The sequence below is a fragment of the Lytechinus variegatus genome, chromosome 9, assembly GCF_018143015.1.
Source record: "Lytechinus variegatus isolate NC3 chromosome 9, Lvar_3.0, whole genome shotgun sequence".
In the NCBI taxonomy this organism is placed as follows: Eukaryota; Metazoa; Echinodermata; class Echinoidea; order Temnopleuroida; family Toxopneustidae; genus Lytechinus; species Lytechinus variegatus.
Genome location: NC_054748.1, coordinates 25,146,485 through 25,169,417, shown reverse-complemented (window position 1 = coordinate 25,169,417; position 22,933 = coordinate 25,146,485). Strand labels below are relative to the sequence as shown.

Genomic DNA, 22,933 nt, shown 5'->3' with positions numbered 1-22,933 from the left:
AGGTAAATTATTCCAAGTGGATGTACCAGCAAAACAAAAAAAATCTACTCGGTATTGCATTTGAAGAAGAAAAAATCTGTCTCGATGATTTCAATATCAATCCTCTGCAAGGTCAATACTTGCCTTTGATTCAAGTAAATTTCCATCTACTCTTTTCTTTTCAGCCCACAAAACTGAACATATCAATCCCAACGCTCGTATCCCCGCCCCGTCCTAGTGCTTCCAAGTCCCCTGCCCATAATCCCACCCCCTCTCCGATGCCGTCCAAGCCGTCTTCATCCGCCAGCACTGCAGCAGGGGGAAGCGGCCATGTGTCTTACAAGAAGTCCGCCCAGAAGCTGGGACAGCGCCTCAAGAACCTACTGAAATTGCCCAAGGCGTACAAGTGGTGCATCTACGAATGGTTCTACTCAAACATTGACAAGTAAGTACAGGGCCTAGTGACATTCAGCTTAGTCATTGATCGTTTGGCTGAGTGTTGCGATTGATTGTATATTGCAGTCAATGCAATTGATCATAAAAAAGTGTTCTATGATGATGACTTAGCTTTGTGTTACAGGTCCAGGATCTAGTGACACTAAGTTAAGTTGTTGATCGATGAGTTGATTTCTACATTTTATTGCATTGGTTATTATGTATAATCAGTCGTAAAAATAAGTCCTGTGATCAATGGCTAACCTTTACCTATTGGAGCATGTTGTTTAATAAAGCTCTTAGAAAATCTTAATGTGATCTTACAAATGACTAGAACATGTTTTTACCTGCTAAGTTAGCAAGATAGGGAAATATTTAGCAGAAGATAGGGTCATCAGTCATGCATAATGGCACCCAGGGCCCATGAAAATGCATTGCAAGTGATCATAGAACAAAATTAATTGAATTGACAGCAACATAAAATATACTGGATTTTGTATCAAACTTGGTTGATAAATAATATTACTGTGTGGAGCGTTGTGGCCCAGTGGATAAGTCTTCGTACTTTGAAACAGAGGGTCGTGGGTTCGAATCCCAGCCACGGCGTAATTTCCTTCAACAAGAAAATTTATCCACATTGTGCTGTACTCGACCCAGGTGAGGTGAATGGGTACCCGGTAGGATTAATTCCTTGAATGCATGAGCTCTGAAAGGCAGCTCGAGCTACAACCTAGGTAATAATAATAACAACGCGCCTCGGAATAGAATATTTCTCGAATGATGGCGCTATATAAATGCCTATTATTATTATTACTACTTTATATATTTTTACATTTTGGCAGTCAATTTATTAGACTGTGCTCATACCAATTTGTAGTTGGTACAGAAATGGGAATTTATGCTGCTCCTTTACATCATTTTACAGATCATTATTTGAAGGGGAAAACGACTTCAAGATTTGCCTGAGGGAATCCTTCCCGCAGCTGAAGCAACGTAAATTGACCAAAGTGGAATGGTGTATAATCCGCAGGTTGATGGGCAAGCCTAGAAGGTTAGTTTTAGTGTCAATACTCACTTTTTAAGGCAACGTCTTACTGTACTGTCATATTTGTATTTGTCGAAACAGTTTCCTCCATATTTTTATCTTAAGACCTGGAGCCTGTTGCATAAAACTTTTTACCCGAGAAAACTCTGGTAAAAACTTTAAAACTAAGGTTATTCTGATTTCTGCCATTGACTTTAACACAGGGTAAAATCTCCGGTAAAAACAACCTGAGTTTTCTCAGGTACAAAGTCTTATGCAACGGGCCCCTGGGGTTCATAAAACAAAGATTTGTGATGAATTGCAAATATGAAAGAACCTCACTGATTGGCTCGCAGTCAGTATTTTAAACTGAGTGCATGCAACGATGATCTTGATTGGTCATAGGTATTTAGCGATTGATTGCAAACCTTTGTGTTACAGAGCCCACACTTTATAAGCATTTTAAACTGACGTTATTCTGCTGTTAGAGCATTGGGAGTGTGGTGGTGTATGGGTTCTAACTCTTGTCTTTTTTCATGGAGGGTTGAGTGTTCGAGTCCCACCAAGGCACTGACATCCTTTGGCAAGTTGTCAGTCCACCCTTGGACTTGGACACTCTCCACCCAGTACAATGCTCACGTCACTGTTGTTGGCAGAGCAATTAGCCAGTTTGTAGCTCCATTCTGCGCATGATCAGAAGATTCTGCGCTTGATCAGAGGAAGGTCATTGGTACTGAAGTGACATGGTGGTTTAAAATCTGATGAGATAAGCACCAACTTTGATGTCTTGATTATTCATATATTCTTTTCAATTGTGTTTTTCATTTACATCCACAAAGAACAAAAATGCATCAACGAACGACTGGTATTTCAGATTTCCTAGTACATTGTACAGCATGCTATAATATGCATTCAAAGTAGAAATGCAACAAATACATTCATGTAGTCTTTATTGATGTGCTATTCTAGTCACCTGGTTTAATTCAATTTCTTCATCCTGCTATGTAAAGGCCTGGCCACACCGCCCGAGCGTTGTTGGAGCAGTCCTGGAGCAGAGAGAAAAAAACATCACCGCTCGCTACCGTTCACCATTTTTGATTTTCTTTTTTTTTTATAGTATTTTTTCCCCAAATTTGTGAGCGAAATTCGACCCTCTCTCCTACCGCTCCAACAACGCTCGGGCGGTGTGACCAGGCCTTAAGGCATGCATATGTTATATCTTGCTTTGAAATCTACCTATCATATGAAAGAAATGAAAGGTCATTTGACCAAAATTGTCCATGATGTACGAACTGGTCTATTGGCTGCCAATTGCTGGCATACTCCCCAGGGAGTGGAGATGATGCATACAGTGTATACAGGCAAGGCAGACTCAAATTACCGGGATAATAAAATATCTGTAAAACAAAGCTTGGCAATCATAGAAGACTATCTCTAAGATTGATTGCATTGACTTCTGTGGAAGATCAATTATGAAAATCAAGCGTATGGTCAATCGCTAACCTTTGTGTCACGGGACCCAGGACTTCATTCTGCTCGACTAATTCTCCAAAAGCCCAGTAACTGACTGTAAACAAGCCGGGATAGAGCTTTTTTTTGTCAGTTGCTCCTTGTCTTTGGAATCCTCTACCAATTCAACTCTGTGATCGTAACAACATTGAGACCTCCAAATCTATACTAAAGACATATTTTTTCCGGCAACTGTGTGAATAATGTATGACATATTTGCAGGGGTGTGAGAGTTCAGATTTTTTTTGTTTTGATTTTCAGCTTAATTTCAGCTTATTTGGGGCTTTCCTCTGTATAAAAAGTTTCAGACTTTTTCAACACTCTTCAGCTTTTTTCAGATCTTTTTATTTGTGACTACTCACACCCCTGTATTTGGGAGCCGGCATCTTTGAAATTTTTTACAGGAACCTGTTTATAAGCTCAGTTGGTAGAGCATTAGTCTCACAAGCAGGGGTTCAAACCCTGGCTGCATCACACCAAAAGTTGTTAAAAGATGGCAGCTGCTGCTACCCTTTATGGCATTCAACTATTAAAGGAATAGAGCCTTGTTGATCTGGCGCTGCACAGTGGCTGCCAGGCACACTATCAATTGGGCAAAATAAATATTTAGAATATTTCTATTCTTAGATTTATATTTCGAACATTGAAATATGGATTTTCTTATTTTGTCTTTCCAATGTGATCAGCACTGTATTAATGCAAAACATTGTTATCATTATTTGGTGTTCTCATTTTTAATGTTTTTTTTTTAATTGTAGATGTTCGCCAGCATTCTTTGAGGAGGAGAGGGCAGCCCTGGAAGAAAGAAGACAAAAGGTCAGGATGTTACAACACAGGAAAGGTCAAGAACTTGACCTCTCAGAGGTCAAAGATCTCCCGGACGAGATCCCAATACCCCTGTGTATTGGCACAAAGGTTACAGGTGAGAGGTCATGGAAATATTTCAATCTTTTGTTTGTTTTTGTGCCTTTTTTGTTAATAATAATAATAATATTAATGAATAGAAACAATTGGACGTGTATTGCAAGTTGCTTCTGCTTTTTGCTTTCAGTCGCTTTTTCAGAAATTTTAGGATTCCATCGTTAGATTAGGATTGTAAGTTTCAGATTGTGAGTTGCATATTTATTTATCAAAATGAATTAGTTTTTGTATAACGTTTGTATTCATTGTGCAATATTAGATGTATCATCCAGGGTGACATGTGAGGGTTCGCATGCTTGCAGGCAATAGAGAAGAACTTCCCTTTTGTGAACCCTGGCCAAAATTCCTCTCTTATCTTCCTCCATTTTATATCTTTATATTTACTTCATATGTACACATTTTTATTGTCCAATAAATAATGCTAGTAATGATGGCATTGAATGTGGCACCAATAAAATTTGGGGCTGATTCATCTCATTTCATTGATTGTTGTGTATGATCAGTCGTAAAAATCTGCCCTACAATCAATCTCTTGGCTTTGTTTTTCAGGCCCAAGTTAGAAAGCTGCGATTGATTCCTTGACTGTACAAATTTAATTTTTTTAATTTTCTTTAATAAAGCTCATCATAAGAGCTCACAATTGTTAGTTTAGCAGTCCAGTAGATGTGCTAGATCACTTGACTGTATTTTATTATTTTTGTTTTCTCAAAAGCCTGTGGTCCCCATGATGCTTGTTTGCATCAACTAGATCAATAGACCAATTTTTGTATACCGTTTGCTTCTCCACAGCTCATTTGAGAATGCCACACAATGGTGTGTTCACAGATTTGATTTTGATTTATTTCTGCATTCATGTCAGAGATATACAATGTATACAGAGTTATAACAAATCGACAATACTGTGGTTGTAAAATAATTAATGAAAATAAATAACATAACACACATGTAGTGTTCATTTAATAAAATGATAATTTAGAAGAATGCAGGAGATTGCGATCGTGATCGATTAGGCTTGATAATGATGGCGGCCAGATTAGATACTTGAGCTAGGTCTCAGTCTTGATTAAATGACTTTGATTCTTTCTTTCTTCATAGCTTGTTTAAAAGCACCTCACCATAATTTTGTATCTGTCAGAAAACAGCCATCGATCACTTGACTGAATGAATGTGGGGGTGCCGTAGTCTAGTGGTTACAAATCTCGTCTTTCAATCTGAGGGATGTGGGTTCGAATCCCAGATATGGCGTTTTTTCCTTCAGCAAGAAATTTACCCACATTGTGCTGCACTCAACCCAGGTGATGTGAATGAGTACACGGCAGGATTAATTCCTTGAATGCGCTGAGGGCTGAAAGTCAAACTCGGGCTAAAGCCGGGGCTATAATAATAATAACAATGTGTCTCGGAATAGACTACTGGTCTGGTATTTTTAGATAGATGGCGCTATTTAAATGCCTATTATTATTATTCTATTTTTCTCCACAGCTCGTTTGAGAACGCCCCACGACGGTCTGTTCACAGGCCAGATAGATGCGCTAGATCCTGTAGAGGCTACCTACAGAATAACGTTTGACAGACCTAACTTTGGAACGCATTCTGTTCCGGACACTGAAGTACTTGTAAGTTGAATCTATGGGCTGACAGTAGTTCATATTTTAAAGCAGATACAAACCAACCCATGATAGCACTGCCTTCGAGTTTTACCCATAATGCAATGTGCAGTGTAGTCTAGTAATATAGGTCCACTTGAATGATAACATGCCAATTCACTACTCAAAGCATATATACCATAGTCAAATGGTAAACAAGTAGCAAATCAATTATGCTCCTCTCAAAAACAATATATAGTTATTGGATTTTTCTTGTCTGTATTTCTTTTTAATTTCAATTTTAATCTTAAAAGGTATATTTCAAGATTAATTCTTAATAACACACACATAGTCACTGAGAGACCACTCACAGTATATAGGGACAGTTGTAGAAGTGCTGTAGTGGTTCTGACTCATGCCTTGTAGTCAGAAGGTCGTGTATTCAAATCCCATCATGGCTTGCGTCCTTTGGCAAGGCGTCTATCCACACTTTGCCACCCTCAATCGAGTGCTAATTGAGTAGCAGTAGGAAACAACCGTCATTGTGGTTGGTGTAGCAAGTGTGCGCCTATCAGGCTGCTAAAAAGCTATGAATCCAGTGACTGTGTAATAATAATTGTGAAGCACTTTGAGCAGTTGAAGATTGATATCACGCTATATAAAAGTTAATCATTATTATTACTCTTCATTTTGACTTGTCTGTCATGAAATAATTGTTTCCTTCAACTACATTCTCTTCGCTTACATAGGGCAAGGCTCCTAACTAATTTTTTTCTTGGTGGCCCGATCGGTCCACCACAATCATCAATTTCATATTTTTGGTGGCCCACAAAGTAAATATAGAACATTACAATTTATCAAAACTTTGGAAGCCCAACAGGGCCACCAAGTGTTGGCATTTAAAGAATTTTGGTGGCCCGACTCTCATCTTTGGTTGCCCCGGGCCACTGCCCATGTCGAGCCCTGCGATATATTTTGCCTATGAATTTTCTTTCTTATTTGTCAATAGAGTACTGAAGAACAAGAAACTGTATCGTTGACATCCTTCCTACAAAAACAAAGACCGAGACCAAATTATTTCACACCTCTTAGGTATGTATGGCCCATTGTGATGTCACAGTCATTTATTACCATGACAACTGGTTTGTAAACAGTCACAATATGTGTTAAAATGCTTTCATGAATTCACTTCATTGTGTTTTTTTTTATACAGACCTGGGGCCCGTTATTACAACTGTTGTAACTTTGCCATTATGGCAACTGCCATGGTAACATCGCTCAGCAGCCAATCAAAATTTGAAGCGGCCCCTGGTCTTGATGTAATGTTATCCGCTAGTCTCGACCGCGACCCTATGCTATTAATTACTGTCACCATTGAAGTGACAACTACAATAAGAGGAACTTGAAGTATAAAGTTTCTCTTATATGATATACAGTTCTCTTATTTATCAATTCATTGAATTTATCAATTCATTGACACCTTTGTTCTGTTTTTATTGATATAGACATGGTCTTGATGTACTGTTATCGCCTAGTCTCGACCATGACCCTATGCTATAAATTACTGTCACCATTAAAGTGGAAACTACATTAAGAGGAACACATATAACACAGTTCTCTTAGTTATGAATTCATTTAATTGTTCACTTCTACGATAACTTTGTTATGTTTTTATTGATGTAGACCTGGTCTTGATGTACTGTTATCGCCTAGTCTGGACCACGACCCTATGCTAGGACTGTCTCCACTGAGGGGGAAACTGCAAGGCGGAGAGGAGCAGATGTTAGGGGGATTCCCCGTCTCGTTTCTTATACATGTGGTGAGTTTCAGGATGATGAGATGGGAAATAGAAACTGGGCAAGAAGATGATAATGATGATGATGATGATGATGACAGTGATGATGATGATGACAATGATGACGATGACAACGACGATGGTTTCTATTTCTGTTCATGGTAACTCCAGGACAGCATTTTGCTGGTAAATGCCAAGCTGGTCTATAACCAATTACGTAGGAAACATGTTACGTCTTGATTAATCTGTCATAGTGTCATAGTATTTCCGATGCTCTCGAAAGAGGTAAGAATGAAGAAAAAAAAGATATCAAAATTTTAAAGAAATATTTGATATATTCTTAGAAGAAATAAAATGGATAGCAAATATTAAAAAAGAGCAAAAATTGCAAAAAAGAAGATGGAAAAGTCAAGTAATGCCCTAATTGTGCATACTATGAAATATGTATCTATTATTCTTTCTTCTTTTACTTATATAATGCTGTCAAATTTTCTATGCTGAACTTTACTGTATCTCATGCTGTTCTTTGGTTCATTGTGCAGTGACAATGTAAATAAAAACATACAAATAAAAGAGATTTTGAAAAAAAATTAATGAAATAAAAAAGAATGAAGTTCTCTAGGTATCAAACGTACAAACGGGTTTGTTTATTTTGTGGAATTTCCCTGTAGTAGTATTTCCATACAGGTGAACTGTGTGAATATTTTCCTTTCTTTTTGCCTCACTCTATGAAACCCAGACAAAGCTATCTAAGATCCTTGGATACAAAAAGGATCTTGTTCAACAGATGAAGGAAATGAACACAGAAGCAGAAAGATTGGTAAGCACTGAATAATAATAACGTCATATTTGTCCAGGGTCAGGGGTGTGAGAGTTCAGATTTTTATCTGATTTCAGATTTTTTTTTGTTTTGATTTTCAGCTTGTATTTGGCTTTCCTCTGTACAAACTAGTACTAGTACAAACAGTATGGGAGCTCTTTGTATTTCAGACTTTTTCAGTACTCTTCAGCTTTTTTTCAGATCTTTTTATTTGTGACCACTCACACCCCTGCAGGGTTGCCACTTTACTTCTGGAAACTGTTCTACCATCGGGATCTGATTAACGTGATGATATTAATATTACCCTGGCTATGGTTTTGCTACCTGTAGGCACTCAAGTATAAAGGCAATTCCTTAAAATATGTACATGTATGTCTGCCCCTCTAAGTGGGACCTTCATGAAATTTTCTGTCTCAGATTTCTTGTTCTTTTGATAGCTTGTAATGTTCTCAAATGACCATGACATGGTCAGTTTATGAAGTGAAGCAACACTTGAAAAAAATGGGGGTCGGACATACAAAAAGGAATTCTATGGAATTGCCCATATGAGGAAGTTCTTCCTACTGGGTGCCCATTCACCTCGCCTGAGTTGAGTGCAGCACAAAGTTAGGTCTATATCTTGCCAAAGGAAAACACAACATGGCTGGGAATGGAACCCACGTCTCTTAGAAAGATTGAAAGACGAGAATCATAACCATTATTTCTGACCTAGCATGACAAGTCCTATATACCGTAAACAACACCTGCATTCCAAAATCAAGTTGATTCCTAGTGCGGCGCAACAACCAACCCATGAGTTATTTGAATATCCAAGTATTCTTCCGCCAATTTAGAAAAAAATAATTGATGAATATTTTTCAACCTGCTGAGCTGCAGAAATCTTTGCGTCGGTCCTATTCTGATGAGTTCTCTTTTGTTTTGTAGCTGAATCTGCAATACATGTCATGATGGAACATAATAATAATGAAACGTTTTTGTATAGCGCAAAATACATAAGCAGAGTTGCATGTCTCTAAAACATCAAGTTGCCCACTATTATTTTGATGAATGCAGAAATCTTTGGGTTGATCCTATTCTGAATTCTCATTTGCTTTGACTTTCAAAGATACCATACAACATTCCGTTTGCTGAAACTGAATACATTGCATGGAATAAACATGTATTATCAATTTAAAGTTACCCACTTTTATTTTTATTGATACAGAAATCTCTTGGTCAGTCGTACTCTGAAGACTTCCAGCAGAGGTACGCAATCAACGTTCTTGAAGTGGATAAACTGAACACAGATCTCAACAAGTATCTAATGGGTGTACAAAAATACTGTCAGGAGGTTTGTATTTATTATTTGATTGATGATATTATTATTATCATTGTTATTTTTGTGTTTCAATATTGTTTTTACTGCTATTATTATAATTATCATTATCATTAGTAATAGTAGTAGTAGAAGTAGTAGTAGTAGTAGTAGTATTCATTATCATTATTATCATTATCATTATTATCATCATTATTATTATCATTATCATCATTATCATTATTATTATTATTATATTACCAACATGCTTATATAGCGCATTACACTACCAATGGCTTCCCTATGCACTCTTTTAAAAGACAGAAAGGGCAAGGAAAACAGATGAAATAGCTGGCAATCATGGCACTAAGTCATGCAAATCTCATGATCATCATCATCTCTACCATCCAATGACCAAAGATAGCTCTAACTAATGAGGTTTTTTTTTGTGAATGAGGGAATGAGTCATTTTATTACGTGGAAATTCATAGATTTACTTGCTTATGAAATTCTGTATTCCTTAGGAATGCGTTTTGTCTCACCTGCATAGCAGAGCGAGACAAAACTAGGTGCCAATTTTTCCAATGGCGACGGCGTCTTCGTTAACACTGAAATCTTAACCAAGGTTAATTTTTTGAATTGTCATCATAACTTTGAAAGCACATGGATCTAGTTCTTGAGACTTGGACATAATATATAGTAATCAAGTATCATGAGTTTCAGGTCAAATGACCGTAGGTCACAGGTCATTTAGGGTCTGTGAGTTTGATCATGTATGGGGAATTAAAATTCCATCATAACTGTAAGTTTATGGATTTAGTTCATAAAACGTGGACATAAGTGTAATCTTAAGTAGTCTTACATGATCAAAGGTTATTGAAGGCCAATAAACTTTATCATACAAGTGGCGTTTTTGCGAATAGATACTCATAGATGTTTTCAAAAGTTAGCATGCCGCCATATTGAATCGCATAATAATGATAATATATGTGATTTGTAATGCGGCAAATCCACTCGGCAGAGTGCCCAAGGCGCGATCCTGCCAGAGGCGTTCCACTTGATACTTTTTGAAGCAACCTTTAATAGTATTTAATCAAACTGCGAAATGGTGCTTTTCAAATCCCTTACACTTTCATAATTATAATTATTATTTTGCAGTTACTGTTAGTATGACTATCATTTATTCATTATTCTCATTTTACTCTTTTCATTGTTTTAATTTTAATCATTATTATTGTTGTTGTTGTTGTCATTGTGATTATTATCATTGTTATTATTATTATTATGGCTATTATCACCATCATCCTTCGAATATTCATGTATATGACTCGGCAAGGACACAATCATAAGAAATGTGAAGTAAATGTGGTATGTGCTCATTATAAAATGAGTTTGCAACGTAACACTGGTGGCGTGGAAGAGATAGTTTGAAATGTTAATATCACCCGACTGCTTTATTAAAAAAGTCAAATTAAAAATAGAAAGGAGAGAGTTGGAGAGATTCAGAGAGAGTTAGTGCGTGAGAGGGAGAAAGAGAGCAGCCAGAAAGAGTACTACTTTTCTTTCTTTTTTTTAACAAGGTAAGTTTCTTAATAGCGCTGTACCAGAGGTGAAATGGCAGAGATGGGAAGTTTTTTTTTCTGCTTGTCAAATTTTGTCAGAAAAAAAAAATTGTGACATAAAGCACAATAATTTGGGAATGAAGATTCCCCCCCCCCCCCACCTTCTTCTTTTTTTATTTTTGCTTGTCAAATTTTTTCAGAAAAAAAATGCTCCCTCCCCCCTTCGTAAAATCCAGGACCCTGTCTTACAAAGAGTTGCGCTTGATCCAATCAACCACAACTATAGACAGCCAGAAACATCGACATCTAATATGCATGCTTCAAAATATTTTCTAAATATAATGTATATTAATTAATCATGAATTCATTGTTATCTTGAAACTTCAGTGTGCTTCTCTTTGTTTACATAGGAACTTGTGCAAGTTTTCTTTAAAAAAATTGACTTTGATGGATTTCCATATAATTGAAGATCATCAGAGCCCCGTAATCAATTGTATCTCTATGGAAATCCATCAGTGTCATAATTTTTTCTACAGGAAATTTGCAAAACGTCCTTTGAAAACAAAGGAGATCACACCAAATTGTCAAGAAATCAATGAATTTATGAATATACATCATGTCTAGAAATTTTTTTGAACAAACATGCATTACATATGTTGAGTTTGGTGCATTTCCATAGTTACGATTGATTGGATCAATCGTAATTCTTTGTAAGATGGGACCCTGGATCAATCCCTGACTAACTATCAGAAGTTGTAAGTGACTAGATGCGTGGTAATGATATGCCTTAAAGAACAAGTCCACCCCAACAAAAAGTTGATTTGAATGAAAAGGAAAAATCCAACAAGCACAGCACTGAAATATTCATCACTCGGATGTAAAATAAGAAAGTTATGACATTTTGAAGTTTTTCTTAATTTTACAAAACAGTTATATGCTTATCCTGGTTGGTATGCAAATGAGGAGATTGATGATGCACCCACTCACTATTTCTTTTGTATTTTATTACCGGTATATGAAATATGAAATATACTGTAATTTTCTCATTGTCAAGTGAAACAACCATTAACCCTATCTAGGCCGGGGGGGGGGGCCTCGGAGGCCCCCCTCAACGAATCGCGCGATATTTTCACCGTGCGAAAGTTTTTGACCGCGCCGCTCACTGACTTTTTACTTTCAAGTCTTGCGCAAATTTTGAGACCAAATTTGCATCACCCGGGTACGTGGTTCCGAAATTACGCAACATTTTGTAAGTGCATGTCAGACCGAAAATTGCTCAGAAACGTGATTTCGTGTACAAAGTCAATGCAAATTGTGTTTTCAGCCAAAATTCATAAATGTATGATTATTTTTAGTTTTTCTAGTCTAAATATATTCATTTTATGCTTTTTATGGTCACAGAAGAGTCCCAACAAATTTCATTAAAAAAACAATGAAAAAAAAAGGTCAAAAAAACAAAGAAATAATACTAAATAGGTTCATTATTGCGGATTGAAATAATCGCTAGAGGGTATTCATTTGTCTCGCAATCTACTATGGTCAACAAGGAAATTCGTGATCACTCTCGCAAAAAGTGTTCACTGGCTTTCTAGGAAATTCGTGATCACTCTCGCAAAAAGTGTTCACTAGCTTACAAGTTCACGAGCTTTCGAGTGCCGCTGCAACTCTTTATCAAGTGACAGATTTATCCGATATCGTACTCTATTTATACTAATCTCCAAGACCGTACGCACAAACGCGAGAACAATAGGTGGGCACTGATCCGTTGTGTGATTGGTCAGGAGTTATGCAAATAAGCCGGGGGTATATGCAAATACGCCGTGGGTCGGCAATATGCAAATGAGACTAAAATTGGCGGGCTCGCTAGTTTCCCGTGGGCGGGGGTTGACTAGCTGAGCGGTCCCTCGATTGGGGCCGGGAACGATCGGGTCGGCGTGCACTGCCAGGTAAGGGGGTAACAAAGAAATACATAAGAAATTGCAAAAACAATATAATACATAAGAAAATGATTTGATATCACAATTTTTTTCATGTACACTTGCTAATGACACCACAAAGAGTTTCTATACCAAAAATTAGTACATTTAGAGCTTTATTTAGGGAGTTAGAGGGAAAAGTATGATTTCACATACTAATTACGCATAAATTAGCATAATCACTTAACAGCGATTCACATGAAATAGATTACTATACAGTCTTGTAGATTATGCCCCAGGCAACCCGCGTGCCAATTTTCGGCGCGATCGCGTGGTCAACGGCCGAGATCTGGGAGGCCCCCCCCCCCCCCGGCCATAGGAACTCCCAAAATACCCCGGCCTAGATAGGGTTAATTTTCCCCTGAAAATGCGAAATAAGCATTGTTAATACTATATGGTTCAGTAAAGTTGGTCCTCATCAAATCTGTAAAAATTAAATATTGTGTAATTCAATCAACAAAAACAAAAGAAATAGTGAGTGAGGGACATCATCGAATGTCTCATTTGCATTTCACTGTGAATGGGTTGACCTATTCCAAATTCATTTCTCCTGAAGATCAGGAAGTATATTCTTTGCAGTGATGTAAGCACAATTGACACTACCATACCACTGACTAAATTTAATTGATATGTACTATTTACTTTGATTTTCTAATCATTTAAAAATGTATATTGTGAGTTGAAAATGAATGAATTAGTTAAAAAACATGGAACAGTTTACCAGACTGACTGCTGATAGAAACTTCACAGTTCAAATTGGGCACTTCTGCTTAGAGATCCTTGGCAAGATGGAAATGGTCCAATAACGTGTTGCTAGATTTGGCCTTCTACGCTCCTGTGGTGCATCAAGTATTTGTGGAAAAGGAAGAAGAAGAAGAAAAACAACCACATTCTTTTAAAGATGTTGGTGATGTCACACAACAACATTCAACTAGCAGATGGTTGGCAAATACTGGGGAAGAAGAAGAAGAACAACCACATTCTTTTAGAGATGTTGGTGATGTCACACAACAACATTCAACTAGCAGATGGTTGGCAAATACTGGGGAAGAAGAAGAAGAACAACCACATTCTTTTAGAGATGTTGGTGATGTCACACAACAACAGTCAACTTGCAGATGGTCGGTGAATACTGGAGGAGAAGAAGAACAACAACCACGTTCTTTTAGAGATGTTGGTGATGTCACACAACAACATTCAACTTGCAGATGGTCGGCGAATACTGGGGGAGAAGAAGAAGAGAAACAACCACATTCTTTTAGAGATGTTGGTGATGTCACACAATAACATTCAACTAGCAGATGGTCGGCGAATACTGGGGAAGAAGAAGAAGAAGAAGAAAAACAACCACATTCTTTTAGAGATGTTGGTGATGTTGGTCACACAATAACCAACTAGCAGATGGTCGGCGGATACTGGGGGAGAAGAAGAAGAAAAAAGAGGAGAAAGGGTAGGATAGGGAGGTGGAGAGAGGAGAAGAAGGAGGATGGGGATAGAAGAAGAGGGATGGACTTGACATCATCAGTCAATCTGTTGCATATCCATGACAGTACTGTTATCACAAAATACGACTAGAGTGTAAAATTCAATTACTTCATTACTTTTTATGAAATTTGCAGCATTTTGCTTCCATAGTTTATACATATTTAGATATTATTTTCAGCTTGGAGTATGGCTTTAAAACGAAAAAAATTGTTAAAAAAGAAGAAAGAAAAATAACTGTTTTAGATCTATTCATTTTTATTAATGAGGTGGGCAGAGGTCAGGGACAGATCCAGGATTTTCCAAAAGGGGGAGGGGGGACACATTTTTTTTCAAGGAAAAATTTGACAAGCAAAAAAGGGGGTGGTTAATAAAAAAATGATGATATTTCATCCAAAAAAAAAAATTAGACAAGCAAAAAAAAAAAGAAAAAAATTATCACTTTTAAAAGGGGGGACATACTTCTGTTTTAATGGCATTTTTACATTACAAATTTTGATTTTGCTTCACAAAAGGGGAGAGTACGGGTCGGCTGTGCACCCCCCCCCCCTGGATCCGCCACTGGCAGAGGTGTAAATGCAGCACATTTTACACCTCCTGTTTTAAAGAACTACATCTTTATTAATCCTGTGAGACCGTATACTGTTGAAAAACTTGAAAGTTGAAGCGCTTGCAAATATATATGTTTCGTTTCCATATGATGGAAGTCAAAAGCGCTACATAGCATTTATTCAAAAATTTAAAATCTGAAGTTTCAAAAGCTCAATATCGCAAATGCTACTCCTCATAAGTGAGTGGATGTGCTCATTCGTTTAATGATTGCTTCTCATAGAAAACTGCTGGCCTGACTTTAAAAAAAAAAAGTTTCAAAATTCCAAAAATTATGAATAGGAACTGGATTTTCTTGCTTAATCCTACTGAAACTTCCAGAATTCATCAATTTGTCTCTCATGAAAAAAAAACACTCCAAATTTTGTGTCAGTGATCATCATAATTATCGGTTTTCAGCTTATATTTTTTTCAATTCACAGAGATAAGTTTATTTCAATGTACCAGATCTATGCTAATATTGTGGTAATTAACTTTGATTTTAAAGACTTCCTCATGATTACAACTCAGTAATTGTCATTATATTTCTTCAGAGACCAGCCCATGATTGGCCCTTGTTAGTTTCCTCATACTCTCAATTATTAAGTTAATTCTGTTGTGTAAATCTTTAATATTTCTAGTATTTTCTATATTTGTTTTGTGAATTCTGTTTGTATTTGATATTCTTTATTGAGACTGGAAATGAATTAATTGAATTGAGAGTAATGTGCATAATTAATGCACATATCAACACAACCTTTTGCATTTAACAGGTGATTTCAAGTAATTGTAGCTTAATTAACCCTGGAATTTATTATATGTAAAACATGTCATGAACCATGGATATTTAGCAAGTTTACACATCCCAGATTTTTTTTTAAAGGAAAACTTAAATTTAGATTATTCCTTTCTCAATCCGAGAGAAAGATTCTTTATGATAATTCTGATATTTTAGGTGAAGGGTATTAGCAGAATGAAAAAAAAATTATTGATTTTCAGAGATTAAGGATTCTTCTATTTGCATATTGAAATTTATAAGAGCAATTTTGACATTTTTAGATGTTTCTCCTTTTGCAAAGAAAAAAAGGTAATGCATTTGCTTCCTAAGTTAAGGTTTAAATTCTTTTAATATGCAGTTTTTACGATAAAATATTTAGTTTTATTCGAAATGACCTGAAGACAAACTGTATTTAATTTGAGATTATAAAGAGAATATTAATTTATAAAATAAATGAATTTCTCATATTTTTGACCAGGACTTTATTATACATTTGTTTTTGTAATTAAATATCTGAGAGAAATATTCTTTATAAGAAATTTGATATTCTTGGTGAGTGGTATCAGAATTTTTTTTTTCTTGGTCATTGATTTTTTAGACATTAAGGATTTTTCTATTTTCATATTGAAAGTTATGAGAGCAATTTCTAGATGTCTCCTTTTGCAAAGAAAAAAAATGCATTTGCTTCTAAACTTAAAGGGGAAGTTCACCCTGACAAAAAGTTTATTGTAAAAATAGCAGAAAAAATAATAAAAAATATTGCCGAAGGTTTGAGAAAAATTCATCAAATAATAAAAAAGTTATTAGAATTTCAATTATTTGATTTGTGACGTCATATGCGAGCAGCATTCCTACATAGCGAATGGTAAAAAGTCAATGAAAAGTCATTTTCTCAGAAAATTGAAATTGGTTTTCACTGTACCTTTTGTATATCAATATACAAATCACTTCACACCCGATCATGAATAGAAAACAAAATTAAGTCATCAGGAACCACTCAAAATTTGAAATTCATGCATTTTATATTACATAACACACGGGGCAGCTGCTCGTTTATGACGTCACAAATCCAAAACTTTGAACTCTCATAACTTTCTTACTCTTTAACGGATTTTCCTCAAACCTTCACAAATATTTTTTACTATTTTTTCTGCTATTTTTACAACAAAGTTTTCTTCAGGGTGAACTTCCCCTTTAAATTGTCAGGTTTTCCTTGTTTAATAATTATTGGAATACTGTGTGTACACTTCATTTGTGCTTCTCTCTATATTTTTAATGGACCCCAAAAAATGGGGAAAACGTCCAATTTAATTATTTCTATTAAGTGCGGATAACGGCATGCTTAAAGTACTATTCTGTGCCAAGAATGTGAGATGATAAGGTAACATGGCAGACCTATTTGCATTTATTTATGTTCATGTATACGTTCATCACCGTCAATATTGGCGGTGTATTGTTTATCAATTCTAGGGCAAAATGAACACATGAAATGAGGAAATGGTAAAAAGTAGGTTCGAATCGCAACAATTGCCCCCCAAAATTGAAGATCAAATTTCGCGCTGAAAAGGCTTCTTCGCATTCATGGCGTAGTCCCGCCCCTTTCTTCCCCCGAATCAATGGGCATTGTTTTCAGCGATGCTGCTGTGGACGCGATATGTGTAGGCACGGCGTACATTTACAGCGCTGAGTTGTAGCTTTATTGACTCTGAAAGATCTATAAGGAACTCTCGGGATTATTATGTGGATATTTACTGAATGAACATGTCGACGAATGTTTACGTATTATGGAGATTGACTCTAGTTTTCATTCCGAGGTAGCAAATGGTGATTATTGGCGTGATAAGGACGAGAAGTTGTCGGTTTGTCAGACGACGACTATCGCACGCGACGGGACGGCCATGGGGCAGGCAACGAAACGTTCCGGGAGAAAGTCCCGTAAGAACTACGTGCCTGTGAAGATCGCTCGCATCGAGGCGGCTGAGCCGAGCATTCAGAAAAATGGCTTTGAATCGGACGAAAGTGACGATTATGACGTCAATGTGGTAAATATAAGAAAATATGCACTTCTCCCTACGGAAATATTTGATTTCGTGTAATATCACTTGGCTATTTCCCTTTTTTCACTGGCCAAATCGACCTGAACCAAAATTTCTATCCTTGTTCAGTTGTTGTGGTCCCCGTGCAATTGTACTGTGGCTGTTTGTTTTGTGATTGGAACAGCCAGACTCGTCTTACGTTGCCCGCGAAGGATTGGCTCATTCTTTACAAAATTCTGATTAGGCTGGAATAATTATTCACTGATATGTATTGGAATATTTAATTGGATAATCCTGTTGTATTTTGCAGCGAGAAGTATTATTTTGCTGACATGTTATTCATGCCTGATGTTGGTATGTTTGTAAACAAAATTTGCAAGAGTTGAGCTTCTATGATTGGATATCTACCTCGTCTTGTTGGCCCGTGCAGATAAAATGTTTGAATTCGAATTCACTGATTTTATTCTACATCTTAATTTCATGTTTTGAAAATATGCAGGATATAATGGATATAATGAAGTGTTTGTAAGATTGAAGTCTTGGTCGGCCCGAATTGCTTGTTTTCGCTGAGATCGTACATTATGCAAATTGCCCTTTAAATTTCTAAAATGGCGAGAAGCGAGGGCGAGGCGAATTTCCGCTCGACGTCACGTCGTAAAATTATGCGTGAAAATGCAAATGACGTAAAAGACCCTCGCACTCTCCCTCTAAATCCTCCAATCGCCCATTTCCATGTCGAAAATTGTGTCTGTTGTTGGTCATGTGATTTTGATATTGTCCAATGAGAATAAAATGGATCCCTTGCTCGGCCGGTTGTTGGCCAATCACAGCGCGAGGCATAATAATGTACGGCTCGCCACCTGCCTGGGCTGTGTTCTGTCAGCCAATCACAGTGCAGCTGGCCAGGTTTTACTGGGACCAACAGCCAATCATATTTCGTCATGCTCGTAATTTGTGTGTGATTCATGCTATAGACATTCCTTGCTTGGGTGGCAAAGCAGTGTGTGTGTGTGTGTGTTTATTATTTTTCCCTGCCTTATTACTTTTCATAATTTACCGAGGCTGAATGCCTGACTCCTGTATTTGAATATTTTATGACAAACAATGAGTCATCATTTTGGGAGTGGGCGTTTTAGCATTGGGGGCAATTATGTTATTAGAAGATTAATAATTCATTACTCATTCTTTTTGTCTAAGATATTCTCTTATTTAAGTGACTTTTTTTACACATGTTCCTGTTTGTATTTTTAAATTGAACTTCATTTCAATACAGCCTATAAAAATATCAAATTTAAATATTCTTGATTTTTCTTTTTCTATTGTTTATTTTTACTGATAAAAATATTTTGGGATTTCTTTTGTATTTGTGAAGAAAGTTATTTATTCATTTACATTATTTAAGGAATTAGTCATTTTAATACCGAGCAATGTTTTCCCGGCTTTAAGCCAAAAAATTTTTAGTATACCTTTGTTACGTAAATGTAATTAGATTGAAATGCCTTAGTCCTTCAGAAGCAACCCTTTCCACTTTGGGATTGTATTGATTTGAATTTGACCTTTTACTGTGTTTTGTGATATACTTGCAATTATCTTCTTTGGATTTTTTTCTTATGTGATTCTGTGTTTGTTAGCTCAAAAAAAGGAGAATGTGCTTTATTTCAAAAGATGATTAAACCCCCATTTTTGTTTTAAATTTAAGATATGATTATGATGATAGCAATCATGATGAATACTATGATGATTATTGTGCAAGTAAATTGGAGTACATTTGTTGTAGAAGATTTTTTCACTAGTGTTAATTTGTTATTATTCCAATTTTAATTATTATTATTGTAATTATTAGTATTGTAGTTATAATTGACTTATTTGTTATAATTATTTCATTATAACAAATTTTGTTTTATATTGAAATATTTTATTATTTATTGAAATATTTTATTATTTATTTTACAATAACTATTCATATCATTTTCAATCAATAATCTTGAAAGTAAGTTTTATTATATTTTTTGGGGTCGCACTTGATTGGTAATAAGCAAGACACAGACACTGCTTTTCTGCTAGCATCAGCAAGTGTCATATGTCCCTGGTTTAATTGTGTGTTATGTCATAATTTCAAGAGAAGTTATCTGAGAATTTTCATGGAATGAAATATACTGATCATCAATTGAATTAATGGAAAGTAAACGTTACCACCGATTGTCGACCCTTTGGGAATAAAATAATGGTCAAATTAAAGGGTGAAGTTTACCCTGATTATACAGTAAGTTGACTTTAATAAAAGCAGAAAAATAATAGAAAATGTGGGTGAAGGTTTGAAGAAGTTTATCATAGAAGAACAAGAGAGAATATTTTAAGATTTAAATTTTTGATGTCATATGCAAGTTAGGATGTGAATTCCTTTTAATTCAATTATTCAATGAGATATGATGAATTCAAATATTTGTCTTACCAGTATATAAAAAGAAGGTTTGAAATTAGGTGTCTAATGATATATCCACTGCACAAAGAAAATCACTTTTAAATTTTGGAGAAAAAAAATAGCGTTGGGAGAATGGATATCATTTGTCATGTGGAGGAGCTGCTCAACAGTGACATCACAAAATCAAAACGTTATTATAAAATTCATAAATTTGTTATTTGACGGATTTTCATCAAACCTTCACCAAAATCTTAAAACCAACTTATCATTAGGGTGAACTTCCCCTCTAATTAGATTCACACCAGTGTATGTAAAGAATGGCAAGTACATGTGCATGCATATGGATGGAAATCTATGTGATTTTCTGTATTCATTTATTTATTTCAATATCCAGATTGCTCCAGAGCAGGGCTTGCCACCGCTGGCCCAGCCGTCAGAGGAGAAGATGCGATGCGAGCAAGAAGCCACACAGATGGTGAACGATGCCAACCTGGTCCTGGGTGATCGGTCCATCAAGAGCCCACAACTCAATGACCTTATAGCTAGTCTTACATCACTCATGCTGCAGATCAAAGTAAGTCTGGATGATGATGGTGGTGGTGGTGCTGTTGATGATGATGATGATGATGGTGATGATGATGATTATGGAGAAGATGGTGGTAATGATGATGGAGAAGATAGTGCCGATGACGATTGTGTTTATGCTTGAAACGAAGTGATGATGTTGAAGATGGTGATTGTGTTCCTGTTGTTCATGATGATAATGATGAGGAGTGGGATGCTCAAATCAAGAGCCATCAACTCAATGACCTAATAGCTAGTCTTACATCACTCATGAGCACTGCAGATCAAAGTAATTCTGGATGATGATGGTGGTGGTGTTGTGGTGATGATGATGGTGATGATGATGATTATGATGGTGATGATGATGATGGTGGTGGTGATGGCGATGAATATTGAAGAAGATGGTGGTGGTGGTGCTGGTGATGATGGCTATGATGGTGATGTTGATGATAGTGATGGTGGTGATGGTGATAATGATGATGGTGATGATGATGGTGATGATGGTGATGATGATGATAATGAGATGGCGGAAGAGTAGTAGGGGGGGGTGCTCGAACAAGAACCCACAACTCAACCACCTTATAACTAGCCTTAATTAAAGTAATCAAAGTAAGTCAGGATGATAAATGTCATCATTTTGGTGGGGATGGTAATTGATGATAATTACTTGTGTGGTGATTGTGTAGATGAAGATGATGATACTGGTAAGGAGGAGGGTTATGATGATGGTGATGATTACACTGACAACGATGGAGATGCTTATGCCTTATCGGTGCATTGAACACAAACAATTGGGATATCACCACTTCTTGCATTTAGCCTGCTTCCTTTTGCTTTCTTGATTTCCTTTTCTAGTCGTTAGCCAAAGGTGACATGAATTCTGTCGGATACAGCTCTCTTAATGAGTCTATAGCGGATCTCAAGAAGAAGATACATCCTAGCAATCACAAGTAAGTCCTTTCATATCATTATTCTTCTTGTTCTTCATGGGTTACTACACTATTACTATGTGGGCGCACCGTGGTCTAGTGGTTCTGACTCTGGCCTTTCAAAGAGAGAGTCGTGGGTTTGATTCCTAGCCATGGCATGCTTTCCTCCAGCAAGAAATTTATCCGCACTGTGCTGCACTCGACCCAGGTGAGGTGAATGGGTACCCGGCAGATCGGGCGGGATTATTTCCTTGAATGCACTGAGTGCCGGTGATGGCAGCTCGAGCTAAAGCCGGGGTAATTATAGCACTTTGTATCCTCAGGCAAAAAGCGCTTTATAAATCCAGCTATTATTCTTATTACACAAGTCCTGTCCAGTTGAGGGTACATGATCTGGCTTTGGGGTGAAAAGTCTCCAGATCTTTGGTGGTGCATGGCTCTGGTAGGAGGGGGCAGGTGTTTAGGTGTTTCTTTGTCTGATTCTCCCTCCCTCAGTCGCAGTGTTTCCATCACTGCTGGAGCCCCATTTCTGTATAAGGACTTATATCATTATTGATATTATTAGTCATTCTACAAAATATTGATAATGGACAAAAATTATTAAGCGCTTCTTACGGATGTTTCGAAGCACTAAGAAAAGAAAGAAGTAAGAAAATACAAGTTATTTAGGGAAATGAGCTAGACAGAATATGAAAGTGAAAACATCACCACAATTAATTAGAAACTTAACTAAAAGGGGTCGATAAGTGAGCCAATTAAATTCTATCAATACTGATAACTGAGATCATAAAGTACTAAAATACTAAATGCGATATGATTTACAATGCAATTAACTAAGGGATATCGTTTCATACTAGTCACTATCACTATGGAAGGAAATCAAGGGATGGTCAAACTTATTAAAAAGAGGTGGGGTTTTTATAGGAGGGACTTAAAACAATATTAATGATTTTGCTATAAAGAATTAAAGGGGAATGAAACCTTTGGAACAAATAGGCTTGTGTACATGTAGAAAAAGAAAAATCAAAGAATAAGAGTAAAGAAAGTTTGAGAAAAATCGGACAAATAATGAGAAAGTTATGAGCATTTTAATATTGCAATCACTAATGCTATGGAGATCCTCCCATTGGCTATGCGACAAGGATGTGTAATGTCAACTTTCCCTTTGGTGGACTATAAAATACCCTCAAAATGTCTCTTTTTGCTTTTTCTTATGATGATACAAACTCTCTA

At 36.4% G+C, this 22,933-nt stretch overlaps 1 protein-coding gene across 1 annotated transcript in view; it reads left to right on the top strand.

The window, feature by feature from the left end:
- Window positions 1-22,933, top strand: part of LOC121421524 (protein lin-9 homolog) — a 31,441-nt gene that overhangs the window by 4,273 nt on the left and 4,235 nt on the right. The window contains exons 4-13 of the mRNA XM_041616266.1: window positions 165-424; window positions 1,340-1,465; window positions 3,706-3,869; window positions 5,351-5,484; window positions 6,464-6,546; window positions 7,138-7,273; window positions 7,989-8,069; window positions 9,274-9,399; window positions 20,602-20,781; window positions 21,627-21,721. Of these exons, the coding sequence (XP_041472200.1) occupies window positions 165-424; window positions 1,340-1,465; window positions 3,706-3,869; window positions 5,351-5,484; window positions 6,464-6,546; window positions 7,138-7,273; window positions 7,989-8,069; window positions 9,274-9,399; window positions 20,602-20,781; window positions 21,627-21,721 (1,385 nt within the window). The remainder of the gene's footprint in view (window positions 1-164; window positions 425-1,339; window positions 1,466-3,705; window positions 3,870-5,350; window positions 5,485-6,463; window positions 6,547-7,137; window positions 7,274-7,988; window positions 8,070-9,273; window positions 9,400-20,601; window positions 20,782-21,626; window positions 21,722-22,933) is intronic.